The sequence below is a fragment of the Bufo bufo genome, chromosome 2, assembly GCF_905171765.1.
Source record: "Bufo bufo chromosome 2, aBufBuf1.1, whole genome shotgun sequence".
NCBI lineage: Eukaryota > Metazoa > Chordata > Amphibia > Anura > Bufonidae > Bufo > Bufo bufo.
The window spans coordinates 11,331,497-11,351,521 of record NC_053390.1 but is presented as its reverse complement, the minus strand read 5'-3'; the positions used below and the strand labels follow the sequence as shown (position 1 = coordinate 11,351,521).

Below are 20,025 nucleotides of genomic sequence, written 5' to 3'. Positions count from 1 at the left end.
ACAAAAGCGGACTTTAGGGCCTCAAAAGCTCGGATGGCCTCGAGCGGCCAGACCTGGGAATTACTGCCCTTCCTGGTCAGATCCGTGAGAGGCTTGGCCAGCATGGAAAAGTCCCTGATGAACTTCCGATAATAATTGGCGAAGCCCAAAAAGCGCTGCAGGGAACGAAGACCACTGGGCTGGGGCCACTGTAAGACAGCCGAAACCTTCTCATGATCCATGGATAACCCCTCAGCGGAAATAATGTAACCTAAGAAGGTTACCTGGGATCGGTGAAATTCGCATTTCTCAAGCTTACCGAACAGCTTGTTCTCTCGTAACCGTTGCAACACTCGTCTGACATCCAGAATGTGGGCCTCCATGGATTCAGAATATACCAAGATGTCATCCAAATAGACCACCACACACTGCTACAACAGGTCACGGAAAACATCGTTGATGAATTCCTGAAAGACTGCGGGCGCATTGCACAACCCAAAGGGCATAACCAAGGATTCATAATGACCGGTCCTGGTGTTAAACGCGGTCTTCCACTCATCGCCCGCCTTGATCCTTACCAGGTTATATGCCGCCCTCAGGTCGAGTTTGGTAAAGACCGTGGCCCCTTTAAGGCGATCGAACAGCTCGGAAATCAAGGGTATCGGGTAAGCGTTCTTGATCGTGATGCGATTGAGACCCCTGTAATCGATGCAAGGCCTCAACTCACCGCCCTTCTTTTTCACAAAGAAAAATCCAGCCCCTGCCGGGGACGAGGATTTGCGAGTGTGTCCGCGTGAAATCGCCTCCCTCACGTACTCCTCCATGGCCTCATTCTCCGCTACCGACAGTGGATAGACTTTGCCACGAGGAGGAACGGCACCAGGTTGTAACTCTATGGCACAATCGTATGGGCGGTGCGGAGGTAGGGCAACCGCGCGCACCTTATCGAATACATCCCGGTACTCCTCGTATTCAGGAGGCAACAGAGAGTCCGAGGAAGTACACAGCAACTTGACAGACCCATGGATGCAACTAGCCCCACACTGCGGTGACCACGAGAGGATCTCGGCCGATCTCCAATCGAAAGTCGGATTATGCTTCTGGAGCCAGGGGTACCCCAAGACCACCGAGTAGTGTGGAGACTAAATAACCTGGAGACAGACCGACTCTCTGTGAACGGCACCAATGGCTATCCCCACTGGAAGGGTCTCATGAGTCACGTGTGACGACAGAAGGGGTCTGCCGTCTATCGCCTCAAGAGCCAGTGGGGAACCTCCAGCCTGCAGAGGAATGGAATTGGCGGCAGCGAACACACTATCAATGAACAAACCACCAGCACCAGAGTCCACCAACGCCTGGGTCGTCACCGAGCCCCCGACCCAGGAGAGGACAACAGTGATCAGTGGTTTGTCAACACGGGAAACCGGGGACGAGGAGACTCCACCCAAGATCTGCCCCCGACAGGATCTCAGGTACGAGCGTTTCCCGGACGGTTCGGACATGCCAACCGAAAATGCCCACCGAGACCACAGTACATGCATCGACCCTCGCGTCTCCGGAGTACCCTCTCCCCCTCGGACAGGCGAGCAAACCCCAGCTGCATGGGTTCACCCCCAGACAAGTCATCCCCAGGAGGCGTGGGAGGAGAGGGAGGTACGGGTGGGACAGCAAACGTAGGCGCCAATCTGTTAGAAGACCTCCGCAGGCTCTCCTTAAAGGAAGGTCTCTCCCTGAGTCTGGTGTCAATCAAAATCAGGAAAGAAATAAGAGACTTGAGCTCCACTGGTAGGTCCTTAGCTGCAACCTCATCCTTCAAGGCATCCGAGAGACCATGAGAGAAAGCAGCGACCAGAGCCTCATTATTCCAGCCCACCTCTGCTGCCAGCGTACGAAACTCAATGGCGTATTCAGCTACGGATCGTGAACCCTGTCTGATGGACATAAGGAGCTTCGCAGCAGAGGCAGCACGAGCCGGCACATCGAATACCTTCCGAAGAGAAGCAACAAAACCGGAAAACTCAGCAACCACCGGATTGTTGTTCTCCCATAAAGGGCTGGCCCTGGCCAAGGCCTTGTCCGAGAGCAGCGAGATCAAGAAGCCCACCTTTGATCTCTCAGTAGGAAAGGCATGTGGCAGCAACTCGAAATAAATGCCCACCTGGTTAAGGAAACCTCGGCACTGAGTTGGCTCTCCCCCAAAGCGCTGTGGAAGAGGGGCAGAACCGGTCATACCCCGAAACACCGCAGGCGCAACAACAGGTGTCGGGGTAGACTCTGGCGCAACAACCGGAGCGGCAGTAGGAGCGACAACCGACCCATCGGCAACGGGAGCGAAATGAGCCGTGCGTTCAAGCAGGGTTTGCAACGCCACAGCGAACCGACCCAACAGGTGATCCTGCTGATCAAGTCTGGCAACCAGCATGGGTAGCGAGGATGGCCCTGTACCGTCAGAACTCATGGCTTGGTCCTAATGTCACGGAACCATGAACCAGACGTACAACAAGAGATAAGTGAAAATAAGAAGGCTTTATTGAAAATAAAGCTGTAAAGCAAAAGTCCAAACGAATGGTGAAACCGAAGCAGAGTCTTTGAGAGGCCAGAGATCAGGAACCAGAAGGGTAGTCAGACGAAGCCAGGATCAGGAACCAGCAGGGTAGTCAGACGAAGCCAGGATCAGGAACCAGCAGGGTAGTCAGACGAAGCCAGGATCAGGAACCAGAAGCAGCAGCAGTCTTAGAAGCATGTGAACACAGGAGGACCAAGCAAGGAACTGAAGCCACAGACCTCCTATATATATGAGCTAGGCATCCAGCTCCTCCCAGTGGGAAGGAGGAGCCGCAGGGTGGAAGGCTACAAGAAACCCAGAAACCAAGATGGCCGCCAGCACATGTCAAACGAAGGAGAACAGCAAGAAGGTAAGACCATGACACTCAGATATACGTTTGACTGTATTCTTTGGGTGCCGGCTTGTAACGTTGCAAAACGGGAACATTAAATGCAAAAAGTCATTTGTAATCCACATGGGGTAGTAAAGTTATTTGTAATCCACATGAGAAAAAAGGAATTTTGCGCACAACCATATGCAACTTAGATTCTTTCTGTAGCTGGGGGGAGTCCTTATTAAACATGACCATCAGGGTGAGTACAATAACCTGAAGGGCTGGAAGTCTCCGCCTCGGCTGCTGCTGCTGAAACTCCCTACAACGGGCTGGCGGCTGAGCTTTAGTGGTCCATTGGGATCTCCGCAAGGACAACTCAGAGTCTCTGGGGGTAGAAATAGTGTCCGGGACTTGTGAAGGTAGATCAGCCACTGGACTTGGTTCAGCAGATGTAGGGGTTGCAGGAATTGGTATCAGAACTCGAATTTGAGGCAGAGAGAGCCACTGAAGGGGGTCCATCACGGACGACAACTCTGTTGGAGTCTCGATCACTTGAGGCAATGGTGGTTAAGGTGATTTATCCACTTCTCTTGGTTGTTCCTGAGCAGGTTCCTGCAGGCACTTCAGGGTGTTGCAAAGGCAGAGAACCCAGGGACAGCCAAGGTCATTGATCAATGAAGCAGATTTTAAATCCCAATATGAAGCTCAGAGAGGAAAGAGATCGGTTCCTGGAATTCAGTAGTTTCTAATTTTTGTGTGCCAGAGAAGGGTAAATTAAGGTCTTTATAAGCCATCTTACTGTTTGTATTTAAAGAAAATGGAGGAACTCTGAGACCTAATTTAAATAGATTTTTCCCTTCCCCCAAAAAAACCAAACGGTTTTGGGACCTTGTAATGTTAAATCCTGCTTCTTGGTTTGGGGCTGGGCAGATTAACATTTCAATGACTGGGTGGGTAGAAATTCTCCTGACAGTGTTTAAGGTTTTAGGTGAACCCTCCAAGACATTGATTTGTTAATTCAGTCCTACACAATTGTATGTCTTCCTAAGGTTTTTGTATTTGAGTTTCGGTTTTTAAGTTAAAATTAACTTTTTACTGAATCTCAATGTATATAGCAAGACTTTCGGTAACTGTAGTTTTCTATGTTGTATTCTCCTCTCCTTTTTACAGGTCTTTTTTTAGTAATCCATTTTTATTTTTAGGTTTTATTGTTGTAATCAAGTTTTTCCTTTTTCATATTTTGGCATCTTTTTCGGTTTTATTTTCAGTTATTTTTGTCTATTTTTGTTTGGGTATTTTTTTGATTAATTTATATTTACATTTTTCTGCAGTTCTATATTCAATCTTAGCATACTTTTTTCCTTCTATTACTCTTTTCTAAGTGACGGTTCTACACACCAGGACTCTTCTCTCTTTAACAACCAGAGGTTAACCCCGTATTTATTTTTACTTTTTCAGCAGGAGATTGACTGGAGGATGAACATTGTTCTGTAGAGAAAGAGGATATTCATTGTGCTGTGCAATTTAGTCTGGCGACGCAGTGTAAGGTTTGTGTGCATACACTGTGAGGGGTAGAGACATAACGCGGGGGTGCGATCTGTGGTTGTTGACTAATCGTTTGGCATAGTTTTTTAACAAAAGTGTTGGAACGACAAGCCATAGAGTTACACATCACCTCGGTTAGGGTTTCTAGTTGGGGGGACTATAGTGGTATAGTGTTGTAGTCCGTCAATCCACCGCAGAAGAAGGCACCTGGCGGTACTCTCCTAAATTGGTGCAGAGTTTTCCCTGGACGCGGGGGTAAGACTAGAGTCAATTAATCGCCATGGGCAATGGGCCATCCATGCAAGGGAAGGAAAGCGAGGCTTCCCACAGTCAGATGGTTGCACAGTACATGAAATCTAGTTTTTGGAGCAAGGCCATGAAGCCCCTTTAAAGAACGGAGTAGGTGATCCAAGGGAACTAATTGGAGTATTCCTCTGGAAGGTAGGTAGCGCAATGGTGGCTGCAAAAGTCAATCATGGCAATTAAGCAGGACGTACAGAACCCAGTTTCAATCCGGAAGAACCAAGTGAGGTACGCCTGGCCTGAGGGGTAAACTGAGTTTAGGGATCTGATGCAGAAAGCAGAGGAGGCTCTATCTGGGCTGACTTTGTTGAAACAGGACGGATACACTAAACCTGGGCCTACTGAAACAACCAGTACCCGAGGTAAGTGAGTCCCCAACTGTCACTTCCACCTCCACTACTGACAGGGTTGTTTTTCTCTTTCTCTCATATCCCTCCCTCATCTCTCCATCTAACCTTGAGACGATGCACCATGTTGAATCCTGGTTTTAAGGACGATGAGAAAGGGGGAAAGTGGTGCAGAAAACAATGATCTTTAAACTTTTTACTAACCATTCTAACCTCTCAACTGTCAATCAATTTTCTAACCTAGTAATGAATTACGTTGAGAACCATCACGACTGCCTTTTCTTTGACGGTACTTGGGTCAGATTTTTGCATAGAAGGTAAAAATCACGGCCGGTCCATGGCCCGAATGTTCCGCTGTAACCCTTTATTCCATCAGGGATGTCCCCAGGCAGCCCCACCCGATGTCCACCACCGGGTTTGGGAGTCTCTCCCGGACCCAGACTCAATAACCAGTGTTCATTCTAGTCAACCAGGTGATTGGGTCATGCTAAAGAAACATCCGAGGATGGGACTAGAGCCGAGATATCTTGGGCCATTCCAGGTGCTGCTGATGATGCCAACCTCTGTGAAGTTCGAGGGACGAGACAACTGGATCCACACGGGTCACTGCAAGAAGCTGCTCAACTAAGTCAAAGAATGAAGAGTGAGATGTTCCTGATGTCTAATCGACCGAATTACCGAAGCCCGAACAAGATGCCCTGAAGACCAAACCATGGACCAGATGCAGAGGATTCCAAACCAGTCGGCAACCAGCGCGAAACACCACCTCCTGAGCCAGGTCCCGAAGAAAAGAATCTCCGAGTCAAGATTTGATTTAAGCTACGTGTCAAGATTGACTTTCTGTTTTCCATCATCTGTTTTGTTTTATGGATTCTGGACTTTTCATAGACAAGACTGTTTTTTTTCAAAGAAGAAGATCGAGATTCGTCGAGGGACACTGGGGAGCATATGACAAAGAGGAGGGACTGTTGTGGAAATTTTATTAGGATGTCTATTTAATATATTGTGTATTGTCATCATGTCTCTCAGTGTCAGGGTAAACCATTGGAGTGGATATCTTCCTGTGTATGTCCTGTCACAGCTGCCGGGCGCAGAGGTCTCCATTGGCGAATGGTCCATGTGCTATGCGCTGGGCCGGGGGAGACTGAAGTGTTCAGCAGAGCAGTGTTTTGTTGGCTGATGTATGGACGCCGGCTAGGGCCCCCGCGCAAGACGCAGATTTATTGGCTTGGCGTGGATGCATTTGTTAAGAGAACAATATAATAAAAGGAACGTGAGTTTGTTGTCTCTAGTGCGCCTGATCAGCCGCTGGAGATAATGACGTTGTCCTGTAAATAAACACGCATGAGGATCATAGTAACTTTATCTGGCATTGATCACTGAGCAAGGCTGGATAACATTAACTCCAGTGGTAATGGTAGGTTATTGTATACATGTGTTTCTTAGCTGGCTAGGGTATTCTAAATGATGGTGTCTTGTCTTCCTATGTCATCACTTCCTGTATGTCATCACTTCCTGTATCCTTGTTATGGGCAGGGCCTTTTACACCTTTTGTGAGTAAATAAAAGAAACAGACGGCAGGGGGAAGGGGGAGTGCTCAGCAAGAATTCAAGATGGTAACACCTGTGTCTGAGATTTACCTTTTCCTTACACAAAGCCTGATGAAAGCGGATTTCTAATATTAATATTTCTACAACTATTAATATTTCTATAGCAACAGGACCCGGTCCTGGAGCGCTCCTCTCCGTCTGTACAGGATCCAGCCCTGCAGCGCTCCTCTCCGTCTGTACAGGATCCGGCCCTGGAGCGCTCCTCTGCGTCTGTACAGGATGCGCTCCTCTCCATCTGTACAGGATCCGGCCCGGGAGCGCTCCTCTCCGTCTGTACAGGATCCGGCCCTGGAGCGCTCCTCTGCATCAGGACAGGATCCAACCCAGGAGCGCTACTCTCCATCTGTACAGGATCCAGCCCTGCAGCGCTCCTCTCCGTCTGTACAGGATCCGGCCCTGGAGCGCTCCTCTCCATCTGTACAGGATCCGGCCCGGGAGCGCTCCTCTGCGTCAGGACAGGACCCGGCCCTGGAGCGCTCCTCTCCGTCTGTACAGGATCCGGCCCTGGAGAGCTCCTCTGCGTCTGTACAGAATCCGGCCCTGGAGCGCTCCTCTGCGTCAGGACAGGACCCGGCCCTGGAGCGCTCCTCTCCGTCTGTACAGGATCCGGCCCTGGAGAGCTCCTCTCCATCTGTACAACATCCGGCCCAGGAGCGCTACTCTCCGTCTGTACAGGATCCGGCCCGGGAGCGCTCCTCTGCGTCTGTACAGGATCCGGCCCGGGAGCGCTCCTCTGCGTCTGTACAGGATCCGGCCCGGGAGCGCTCCTCTGCGTCTGTACAGGATCCGGCCCGGGAGCGCTCCTCTGCGTCTGTACAGGATCCGGCCTGGGAGCGCTCCTCTGCGTCTGTACAGGATCCGGCCCGGGAGCGCTCCTCTGCGTCTGTACAGGATCCGGCCCGGGAGCGCTCCTCTGCGTCTGTACAGGATCCGGCCCGGGAGCGCTCCTCTGCGTCTGTACAGGATCCGGCCCGGGAGCGCTCCTCTGCGTCTGTACAGGATCCGGCCCGGGAGCGCTCCTCTGCATCTGTACAGGATCCGGCCCGGGAGCGCTCCTCTGCGTCTGTACAGGATCCGGCCCGGGAGCGCTCCTCTGCGTCTGTACAGGATCCGGCCCGGGAGCGCTCCTCTGCGTCTGTACAGGATCCGGCCCTGCAGCGCTCCTCTGCATCTGGACAGGACCCGGCCCTGGAGCGCTCCTCTTCGTCTGGACAGGATCCGGCCCGGGAGTGCTCCTCTCCGTCTGGACAGGATCCGGCCCGGGAGTGCTCCTCTCCGTCTGGACAGGATCCGGCCCTGGAGCGCTCCTCTGCGTCTGTACAGGATCCGGCCCTGGAGCGCTCCTCTGCATCAGGACAGGATCCAACCCAGGAGCGCTACTCTCCATCTGTACAGGATCCAGCCCTGCAGCGCTCCTCTCCGTCTGTACAGGATCCGGCCCTGGAGCGCTCCTCTCCATCTGTACAGGATCCGGCCCGGGAGCGCTCCTCTGCGTCAGGACAGGACCCGGCCCTGGAGCGCTCCTCTCCGTCTGTACAGGATCCGGCCCTGGAGAGCTCCTCTGCGTCTGTACAGAATCCGGCCCTGGAGCGCTCCTCTGCGTCAGGACAGGACCCGGCCCTGGAGCGCTCCTCTCCGTCTGTACAGGATCCGGCCCTGGAGCGCTCCTCTCCATCTGTACAACATCCGGCCCAGGAGCGCTACTCTCCGTCTGTACAGGATCCGGCCCGGGAGCGCTCCTCTGCGTCTGTACAGGATCCGGCCCGGGAGCGCTCCTCTGCGTCTGTACAGGATCCGGCCCGGGAGCGCTCCTCTGCGTCTGTACAGGATCCGGCCCGGGAGCGCTCCTCTGCGTCTGTACAGGATCCGGCCTGGGAGCGCTCCTCTGCGTCTGTACAGGATCCGGCCCGGGAGCGCTCCTCTGCGTCTGTACAGGATCCGGCCCGGGAGCGCTCCTCTGCGTCTGTACAGGATCCGGCCCAGGAGCGCTCCTCTGCGTCTGTACAGGATCCGGCCCGGGAGCGCTCCTCTGCGTCTGTACAGGATCCGGCCCGGGAGCGCTCCTCTGCATCTGTACAGGATCCGGCCCGGGAGCGCTCCTCTGCGTCTGTACAGGATCCGGCCCGGGAGCGCTCCTCTGCGTCTGTACAGGATCCGGCCCGGGAGCGCTCCTCTGCGTCTGTACAGGATCCGGCCCTGCAGCGCTCCTCTGCATCTGGACAGGACCCGGCCCTGGAGCGCTCCTCTGCGTCTGTACAGGATCCGGCCCGGGAGCGCTCCTCTGCGTCTGTACAGGATCCGGCCTGGGAGCGCTCCTCTGCGTCTGTACAGGATCCGGCCCGGGAGCGCTCCTCTGCGTCTGTACAGGATCCGGCCCGGGAGCGCTCCTCTGCGTCTGTACAGGATCCGGCCCAGGAGCGCTCCTCTGCGTCTGTACAGGATCCGGCCCGGGAGCGCTCCTCTGCGTCTGTACAGGATCCGGCCCGGGAGCGCTCCTCTGCATCTGTACAGGATCCGGCCCGGGAGCGCTCCTCTGCGTCTGTACAGGATCCGGCCCGGGAGCGCTCCTCTGCGTCTGTACAGGATCCGGCCCGGGAGCGCTCCTCTGCGTCTGTACAGGATCCGGCCCTGCAGCGCTCCTCTGCATCTGGACAGGACCCGGCCCTGGAGCGCTCCTCTTCGTCTGGACAGGATCCGGCCCGGGAGTGCTCCTCTCCGTCTGGACAGGATCCGGCCCGGGAGTGCTCCTCTCCGTCTGGACAGGATCCGGCCCTGGAGCGCTCCTCTGCGTCTGTACAGGATCCGGCCCTGGAGCGCTCCTCTGCATCAGGACAGGATCCAACCCAGGAGCGCTACTCTCCATCTGTACAGGATCCAGCCCTGCAGCGCTCCTCTCCGTCTGTACAGGATCCGGCCCTGGAGCGCTCCTCTCCATCTGTACAGGATCCGGCCCGGGAGCGCTCCTCTGCGTCAGGACAGGACCCGGCCCTGGAGCGCTCCTCTCCGTCTGTACAGGATCCGGCCCTGGAGAGCTCCTCTGCGTCTGTACAGAATCCGGCCCTGGAGCGCTCCTCTGCGTCAGGACAGGACCCGGCCCTGGAGCGCTCCTCTCCGTCTGTACAGGATCCGGCCCTGGAGAGCTCCTCTCCATCTGTACAACATCCGGCCCAGGAGCGCTACTCTCCGTCTGTACAGGATCCGGCCCGGGAGCGCTCCTCTGCGTCTGTACAGGATCCGGCCCGGGAGCGCTCCTCTGCGTCTGTACAGGATCCGGCCCGGGAGCGCTCCTCTGCGTCTGTACAGGATCCGGCCCGGGAGCGCTCCTCTGCGTCTGTACAGGATCCGGCCTGGGAGCGCTCCTCTGCGTCTGTACAGGATCCGGCCCGGGAGCGCTCCTCTGCGTCTGTACAGGATCCGGCCCGGGAGCGCTCCTCTGCGTCTGTACAGGATCCGGCCCAGGAGCGCTCCTCTGCGTCTGTACAGGATCCGGCCCGGGAGCGCTCCTCTGCGTCTGTACAGGATCCGGCCCGGGAGCGCTCCTCTGCATCTGTACAGGATCCGGCCCGGGAGCGCTCCTCTGCGTCTGTACAGGATCCGGCCCGGGAGCGCTCCTCTGCGTCTGTACAGGATCCGGCCCGGGAGCGCTCCTCTGCGTCTGTACAGGATCCGGCCCTGCAGCGCTCCTCTGCATCTGGACAGGACCCGGCCCTGGAGCGCTCCTCTTCGTCTGGACAGGATCCGGCCCGGGAGTGCTCCTCTCCGTCTGGACAGGATCCGGCCCGGGAGTGCTCCTCTCCGTCTGGACAGGATCCGGCCCGGGAGCGCTCCTCTGCGTCTGTACAGGATCCGGCCCGGGAGCGCTCCTCTTTGTCTGTACAGGATCCGGCCCGGGAGCGCTCCTCTGCATCTGTACAGTATCCGGCCTGGGAGCGCTCCTCTGCGTCTGGACAGGACCCGGCCCGGGAGCGCTCCTCTACGTCTGTACAGTATCCGGCCTTGGAGCGCTCCTCTCCGTCTGTACAGGATCCGGCCTGGGAGCGCTCCTCTCCGTCTGGACAGGACCCGGCCCTGGAGCGCTCCTCTGCGTCTGGACAGGATCCGGCCCTGGAGCGCTCCTCTGCGTCTGGACAGGATCCGGCCCTGGAGCGCTCCTCTGCGTCTGGACAGGATCCAGCCCTGGAGCGCTCCTCTCCGTCTGTACAGGATCCGGCCCTGCAGCGCTCATCTGCGTCTGGACAGGACCCGGCCCTGGAGCGCTGCTCTGCGTCTGGACAGGACCCGGCCCTGGAGCGCTCCTCTCTGTCTGTACAGGATCCAGCACTGGAGTGATCCTCTCTCCTGGCTTTAGTGACTGGACACCCCTCTCTTGTGCCATTAAGCTACTAGGAATAAGATCTATTGGGTGCAAAACCACAAACATGTCACCACAGCCACATAAGTAGAAAATATAAGATGAGGCATTAAACTCCAAACCACCACATGAAGCCCAAACCTAGGAGCCACATTCCAGAGAGACCTGCCGTACAATTCCCTGTAACTGCTCTGAGCTAATTCACAGCAACACCCCCTACTCCAGACGGTGTAGTTCCTATACCCCATAAACATACTACATCTGACGGCCTCCTGACTTTAGAGACTACACTAAAAAGTCCTAGGACCACTCCTCATGCCACCCCACTCTAGAAGACAGCAGGACAAGTACAAGGACCCCTGGTTTGATCTGCATGGGTCCCACACACCACATGCCCCCTCCTCACAGATTTACACCCCATAAAGCCCCCCCCCAGATCTTCACCCTCATGTCCCTAGAATACACCACATGCCCCCTCCTCACAGATTTACACCCCATAAAGCCCCCCATATCTGCACCCTCATGTCCCTAGAATACACCACATGCCCCCTCCTCACAGATTTACACCCCATAAAGCCCCCCATATCTGCACCCTCATGTCCCTAGAATACACCACATGCCCCCTCCTCACAGATTTACACCCCATAAAGTCCCCCTCACAGATTTACACCCCATAAAGTCCCCCATCACAGATTTAAACCCCATAAAGCCCCCCTCACAGATTTACACCCAATAAAGCCCCCCCTCACAGATTTACACCCCATAAAGCCCCCTCACAGATTTACACCCCATAAAGCCCCCCTCTCACAAATTTACACCCCATAAAGCCCCCCCTCACAGATTTACACCCCATAAAGCCCCCCTCACAGATTTACACCCCATAAAGCCCCCCTCACAGATTTACACCCCATAAAGCCCCCCTCACAGATTTACACCCCATAAAGCCCCCCTCACAGATTTACACCCCATAAAGCCCCCCTCACAGATTTACACCCCATAAAGCCCCCCTCACAGATTTACACCCCATAAAGCCCCCCCTCACAGATTTACACCCCATAAAGTCCCCCCTCACAGATTTACAGCCCATAAAGCCTCCCCCTCACAGATTTACACCCCATTAAGCCCCCCTCACAGATACACCTGCACTCCATTAACCCCACTGCCCCCCTCATATATGACCTCCATGCTCTACTCCAGGACTGCAGCCCCTCCTCCTCCCTCCACAAGCTGCTGCAGTCCGGGTTTGTCAGCACTTCCCACATTTAGTCATGTGACCATGGAGGAGCATGTGACCAGTGACGTCACAGACCTCCTTCTAACAACTCCACTCTAGCATCTCCCGACAGTGCAGCAGGTCCTGGTCGGTAGTCACTGCTGAGCCCCGCCCCCTGTACGGATCACATGACGGTGACGTCACCCCAAGTCCTTCCCCACCTCTTCTACTCTCCACTGCTGAGCCCCGCCCCCTGCACTGATCACGTGACAGTGACGTCACCACAGGTCCTTCAGCTCCGGCAGTGCAGCAGATACTGGGCAGGTCCTGGTCGGTAGTCACTGCTGAGCCCCGCCCCCTCCACTGATCACATGACCGCGACATCACCCCCCAGGTCCTTCACCACCACTGAGAGAGGAGTATGTCACCCTTAGGTGATACAAGACAGATAGCGCTAGAGTGTGTGGTCAAGACAGCTGGTCCCATAAACAATACTAGCCTGGTATAATGCTGATAATGTTAGCAATGGTGTGGTACAATATTAGTAGTAGTATTGTTGTAATAGTGTATGTTAATTATCCTTTGGGTGGAAAGTCAAGCAGGAATAAAACTGAAAACTGACATAGGTTATGGCAGCAGTGTCACTACCTTATTATTCATCCGATGTCGGTTCCTCAGTTGGTGGTTTGATCTGAAGGAGTGGGAGTTGGTTGCTCTACGATTCTTCTGCTGGTCCTGTTCCTTTAAGACACGGCGTCCTCCTGGCTCACCTCCTAGCAGCAGCGCGGCCCCGGCCGGAAGCACGTGCAGCGTGAGGGAGCTTGTTGTTCTGTTGCCCGGGAAACCGTTGGTGGTGACGTCACCGCTTTGAGTACAGGAGCCTCCGTAGGACAAAAGTCTTTTGTCCTACGGAGGCTCCTGTACTCAAAGCGGTGACGTCACCACCAACGGTTTCCCGGGCAACAGAACAACAAGCTCCCTCACGCTGCACGTGCTTCCGGCCGGGGCCGCGCTGCTGCTAGGAGGTGAGCCAGGAGGACGCCGTGTCTTAAAGGAACAGGACCAGCAGAAGAATCGTAGAGCAACCAACTCCCACTCCTTCAGATCAAACCACCAACTGAGGAACCGACATCGGATGAATAATAAGGTAGTGACACTGCTGCCATAACCTATGTCAGTTTTCAGTTTTATTCCTGCTTGACTTTCCACCCAAAGGATAATTAACATACACTATTACAACAATACTACTACTAATATTGTACCACACCATTGCTAACATTATCAGCATTATACCAGGCTAGTATTGTTTATGGGACCAGCTGTCTTGACCACACACTCTAGCGCTATCTGTCTTGTATCACCTAAGGGTGACATACTCCTCTCTCATTACTTTATTCTGAGGAGAACAATAGCTCCTCACTAGACAGTAAGCAGCGGGATCTCCCCATCCAGGTAGATCTGTCTGGTCAAATAACAGGAGCGCAGGGGGAGCACCTTTTTCCTTTCTTTTCAACCTTCACCACCTCTTCTCCTCTCCACTGCTGAGCCACGCCCCCCGCACTGATCACATGATGGTGACATCATCACAGGTCCTTTCCCACCTCTTCTCCACTCCTGAGCCCCGCCCCCTGCACTGATCACATGACGGTGACGTCACCCCAGGTCCTTCAGCTCCGGCAGTGCAGCAGATACTGGGCAGGTCCTGGTCGGTAGTCAGGGCTCTTGTTCTCTCTGGTATCAGCCATTCCTCCAGCCTGCAGGTAAGATGAGCTGTGAGGAGACAGTGTGGTGGAGAGCTCAGACATGTCACCTCTGGAGATTCTCCTCCATTACACACAAGGAATCCTTCTCCGCTCCTCAGCTTAGTATGATGGTGGAGGAGTAGTGGGGATAGTGGGGGTTGTCATCATTCGCTGCTGAGCCCCGCCCCCTGCACTGATCACATGACAGTGACGTCACCCCAGGTCCTTCAGCTCTGGCAGTGCAGCAGATACTGGGCAGGTCCTGGTCGGTAGTCAGGGCTCTTGTTCTCTCTGGTATCAGCCATTCCTCCAGCCTGCAGGTAAGATGAGCTGTGAGGAGACAGTGTGGTGGAGAGCTCAGACATGTCACCTCTGGAGATTCTCCTCCATTACACACAAGGAATCCTTCTCCGCTCCTCAGCTTAGTATGATGGGGGAGGAGTAGTGGGGAGAGTGGGGGTTGTCATCATTCGCTGGCCCCTGGCTGTCCTGGTGAGGGGCCCCTGCCTCCAGGAGGAGAATGAATGGAGCGGGGCCCGGCCTGAGCTCAGCTCTCTCCAGTCTCTTCTCTAGGAGTTCTGGACACAGCTGAGCACAGCCCAGAGGTGGGACCTGCATCTATCAGACATTTATCTCCTGTGGAGCCACCAGAGATCTCCATGTTGGGGCCCCTGGAATCCATTAGGTGGGGGCTCTGAGAAGCGGGGCCCCTCCAGGCTCAGGAAGTGCGGTTCTGGAGGTGACATCTGGTCTTGTCCCCTGGATGATGTCCTCTCCTCTTCTCATAAAGGCGCCTGCAGTACTAGAAGCCTCCAGCTCCTCCAGTTCTCTCCTCTTCTCCTGAACGACCACCAAGGATGGACAGGAAGGAGATCAGCAGAAGAATATTAGACCTCACCTTGGAGATCATCTCCCTGCTGAGCGGAGAGGTAAACTTTTCTAGATTTCTCTCCTCTTTATTGTATTCTGTAACAAGTCAGACATCGGGAAGGAGAATCCATCATAGGAAGTGATAGGAAGAGTCCAGGGTCCTGGAGAACGGCCTCCAGACCTTCCAAGTGATGGAGAACCTGGAGATCAGCCACCAGTATGGTGAGTGATGTGTCATGTGACCAGTGACCAATAGTCATGATGTAGGAGCCATGAGGAGGTAAGTAGGCACGTTGTACCAGGAGGAGAGGGCCGGAGGAGAGCACATGGCCCTGAAGGGTTTATTCCCTAAGTGTCTCTCTCCATCCACAGGAGTACACAATAGTGAAGAAGACATCGGGGGACTGTGTGACTCCCATCATCCATCTCCAGGAGTCAGGAGGGCGGAGCAGGACCCCTCCCCCCATCACAGAGCCTCCCCCTCACCCCCTGATACATGAGCAGAAGATCCTAGAACTCACCCACAAGATGATGGAGCTGCTGACTGGAGAGGTGACACTGCTGGGAATGCTGGGAAATTCTCCAGTAAAAGCACTGGAGGGGTCTGGGTGATGACGGTGTCATTGTGTTGTCAGGTTCCTATAAGGTGTCAGGACGTCACTGTCTATTTCTCCATGGAGGAGTGGGAGTATATAGAAGGACACAAGGACCTGTACAAGGAGGCCATGATGGAGGAGCACCAGCCTCTTATATCACAAGGTAAGAGCCGTCATGTGCAGTGTATACACGTGTGTGCAGTGACGTAATGGAGGAGCACCAGCCTCTTATATCACAAGGTAAGTGCCGTCATGTGCAGTGTATACACGTGTGTGCAGTGATATGTAATGGAGGAGCACCAGCCTCTTATATCACAAGGTAAGAGCCGTCATGTGCAGTGTGTACACGTGTGTGCAGTGACATGTAATGGAGGAGCACCAGCCTCTTATATCACAAGGTAAGAGCCGTCATGTGCAGTGTATACACGTGTGTGCAGTAACATGTAATGGAGGAGCACCAGCCTCTTATATCACAGGGTAAGACCCGTCATGTGCAGTGTATACACGTGTGTGCAGTGACATGTAATGGAGGAGCACCAGCCTCTTATATCACAAGGTAAGAGCCGTCATGTGCAGTGTATACACGTGTGTGCAGTAACATGTAATGGAGGAGCACCAGCCTCTTATATCACAGGGTAAGAGCCGTCATGTGCAGTGTATACACGTGTGTGCAGTGACATGTAATGGAGGAGCACCAGCCTCTTATATCACAAGGTAAGAGCCGTCATGTGCAGTGTATACACGTGTGTGCAGTGACATGTAATGGAGGAACACCAGCCTCTTATATCACAAGGTAAGACCCGTCATGTGCAGTGTATACACGTGTGTGCAGTGACATGTAATGGAGGAGCACCAGCCTCTTATATCACAGGGTAAGAGCCGTCATGTGCAGTGTATACACGTGTGTGCAGTGACATGTAATGGAGGAGCACCAGCCTCTTATATCACAAAGTAAGAGCCGTCATGTGCAGTGTATACACGTGTGTGCAGTGACATGTAATGGAGGAGCACCAGCCTCTGATATCACAAGGTAAGAGCCGTCATGTGCAGACCCAGATGCGCCATTGTGACACAAAAGCCAACCAGTAGGGGTATAGAGATAGACAGAAGTGTGTCACCATGCAGCAGATCTAATCTCCAGCTATTGTTCACCCAATGGTAGCCGGGTCTCCAGACCCTGTGGAGCAAAGCAGCTCCAACCATGATGCTCCTTATTGTAGTAAAATTTTGTCCAGTTATTCTTGAAGGGCAAAATGTGTTGGCAGAGAACAGGGCTCATTTCCAGACAAGGTCCGGCTTTTCAGATTTTTTTGTTTTATCAAGTCATGATTTACTGTATGTAATAAAAGTCAGGACCGACTGTAAACCAGAATCCTGGACTTTGTCAGGAAGTTGTAGAAGCTTTATAAGGCTGGGATCACAAGTGCAGTTTTTGCACAGTTTGTTTTTAGCCAAAGCCGGGAGAGGATTCAAAGTGAATGGCTTCTTCCAGCCTAAGGGGTTGTCTTATGTTCCTGTTACTAATGTAAGATGAGACACAGTCTAGACCACCAGCCGACCTGTAAACAGCAGAGAGCACTGGCACATGGGAGATATATGGAAACGATAGCACAGCAAGCTTCAGTTTCTCTAACTCAGATACAGCATAGTTTGCTGTGTTTTTCAGTTTCCATAGCTTTTATGTGCTGCAATGGAAGCTACTGAAACAGTGGGCGCTGGAGCACTCTGCTGTTTCCCGGCCGGGTGGTTTTCTTGACTTGGTAACAGTGAGATGAGAAAACCCCTTTAATAGGAATGTTAGAAGTTTGTCGACTCTATAATTTAGATTTTAAAAACATTTTTATTTTATTTTGTATCTTTAGCAGAAAATTCCCATAAGAATTCTGAGGGAAACTTCATGTTGTCACTAAATTATAAAGTAGAAGATGAAGACAACATGCAGTGCTCTTCAGGAGAAAACCTTAATGTACATCCAGGACTTCACAGTACAGATCTGTCATATAATCCCCCTGTTCATGAGGAATCTTCTGACCAATCACAGATTGCTACCACAAGGGCTGGTCAGAAAGGGGGTGAAAGGTTTCAAGAGATCACAAAAAGATCAAGTCTTTCTACAGACAGAAGAATTCGCACACGGGAGAAGCCGTTTTCATGTCCAAAATGTGGGAAATATTTTGCATATAAATCGGAGCTTGTTCGGCATGAGAGAAGTCACACAGGAGAGAAGCCGTATTCATGTTCAGAATGTGGGAAATGTTTTACAGTTAGACAAACTCTTGTTAAACATGTGATACGTCATAGAGGAGAGAAGCCGCATTCATGTTCAGAATGTGGGAGATGTTTTAGTGAGAACTCAAGTCTTGTTAAACATAAGAGAATTCATACAGGAGAGAAACCGTATTCATGTTCAGAATGTGGGAAATGTTTTTCACAGAATTCAACTCTTCATGCACATCAGAGAAGTCACACAGGAGAGAAACCACATTCATGTTCAGAATGTGGGAAATGTTTTAGTGAGCTCTCAAAACTTATTATACATAAGAGAATTCATACAGGAGAGAAACCGTATTCATGTTCAGAATGTGGGAATTGTTTTACACAGAAATCAGGTCTTAATGCACATCAGAGAAGTCACACAGGAGAGAAACGATATTCATGTTCAGAATGTGGGAAATGTTTTACAGAGAAATCAAATCTTGTTACACATCAGAGACGTCACACAGGAGAGAAACGTCACACAGGAGAGAAACGATATTCATGTTCAGAATGTGGGAAATGTTTTACACACAGACAAAGTTGGGTTACACATGCGCTAGATCACACAGGAGAGAAGCCAAATTCATTGAAATGTTTTAAAAAGAAACTCGATCTTATTAGAAATGTGAAAATTCATACAGGAAAGAAGCAATATTCATGTTCAGAATGTGAGCAATGTTTTACGCAAAAATCAGATCTTGATAGTCATGAGAGAAGTCACAGAAGAGAAAGGATACGATCACAATTCCAGAATTTAGACTTTGATTTTGATTCCAATTAAAGAATGATGTTATTTGATAACAAAGAAATACCCACAGTAACCCATGTTGGCCATTATGTGAAGAGGTACTTGATGAGGCACTTACTATTAAAGAGGACCTTTCATCAGTCCAAACATTGTAAGATAACTATCAGACTATGTAGAGCGTCGCACCGTGATCTCACTGCACTTACTATTATTCCGGGGCGCCGCTCTCTTCTCCTCTATGTCCCCCGATATTTTCGCTGACTTGGTAACACTGGGAGGAGCCTGTCCTTTTTCTCCTGGGCGTCTCCGTCTCCCAGGCTGTAGCACTGTCCAATCGCAGCTTATGGCACCCCTCAATCAGTATTTGGTGGAAGAAGGTATAAAGCAATAGCACCCCTCAATCAGTATGTTGTGGAAGAAGGTATATAGCACCCCTCAATCAATATTTGGCGGAAACTGGTATATAGCACCCCTCAATCAGGATTTTGTGAAAGAAGATGTAACGGACCGTTTCCGCAGACAAGGGGTTAAAATCCGTTTAGGTAATAAGCCCCTTTCTGAGAGACAGGCACAGCTACTGCAGAACACCAACTCCCGAACTGGATACAAAGTAGCACTCCAAACTGGAACCTCATGAATAGCTGCTAGCAGACGAACAGGGATCAGCTTATCCTTCTGGCAATCGGTCTTCTAACAGCATACAGTGAATCCCCCCAATAACGAGACAAGGCTCCGTGTTGAGGGTCAAACAGTGGTCTGACTGTACTTGAAGTACAGCCTCTTTTATTCACAAAAAACAAACATAGTACTGCCCACAGGGGTTTGAAATACAACCAATCAGTATATTACAAGACATACAACGTAACTACAGCAACCAATCGTTCACGCCCCCAGAGGACCAGAATGAAGACTGTGACATAGGACAACATATCCCCACAATGCATCATGGTTTCCTCCTCTCAGTCCAGACAACCTGAAGAGCAATCCAATTATCTCTGAGGACAAAGGGAGATCGCCTATACACATGTGAGGACAACAGAACAGACATCACCATTTAAACACACAATGGCACAATGGAAACACACCCAGCATTTCCTCCCAAGCTGACAAGTTACACTTATTATAAATTGTTACAACTTTGTGAGTTTACATTGGCCATACATATAACTTACATTAATTCAAACATTATAACGTGGGGACAAACCTATCCAAAATTCACTTGAATCGGTTCAGGGGTTTAAAAGTTAGTATATGGCCCATAATCCTGGGGCAAGAGGCCAGCAGCCAGTCCTCTCCAAAACCCAGTGGCGAGGTTGGTTTCGCCACACATCTCCCCCCCCCCAGGGAAGACTAACCAGGTACCTGACCTCACGCCGGTCGGTACCTGAGTTAGTCTGGCAGCCCACCCACAACCAAATACTGGACCTGTTGACTTTAGTAGCCTGTCTCTGTCCAGTGAGTCCACCAAGGTTATGTTGGAAGCTGGTACTCCCGGTTTCTGTGTTGCTCCCTGGCTTGGAGTGGAGGTTGCTTTGTGGGCAGGGATCAGCGGTACTCTGCCCTGGTGCCAGCGCTACCACGGAAGA

At 52.3% G+C, this 20,025-nt stretch overlaps 1 protein-coding gene across 1 annotated transcript; it reads left to right on the top strand.

Annotated features, from left to right (window-relative positions):
- The first annotated feature begins 15,543 nt into the window (after positions 1–15,543).
- On the top strand, positions 15,544–18,144 carry LOC120991998 (zinc finger protein 528-like). The gene is made up of 3 exons (XM_040420764.1): positions 15,544–15,598; positions 17,298–17,858; positions 18,122–18,144. Coding segments are annotated over exons 1-3 (597 nt in total). The 5' UTR covers positions 15,544–15,564; the 3' UTR covers positions 18,124–18,144.
- The last annotated feature ends 1,881 nt before the right edge of the window (positions 18,145–20,025 follow it).

What these genes read in the sequence shown, in the direction of transcription:
- LOC120991998 (XM_040420764.1), top strand. Translation starts at nt 15,565, where the DNA reads ATGATGGAGGAGCACCAGCCTCTTATATCACAAG. An exon ending in CCAGCCTCTTATATCACAAG is followed by an intron (nt 15,599 to 17,297) that starts GTAAGAGCCGTC and finishes TTGTATCTTTAG; the next exon opens with CAGAAAATTCCCATAAGAAT.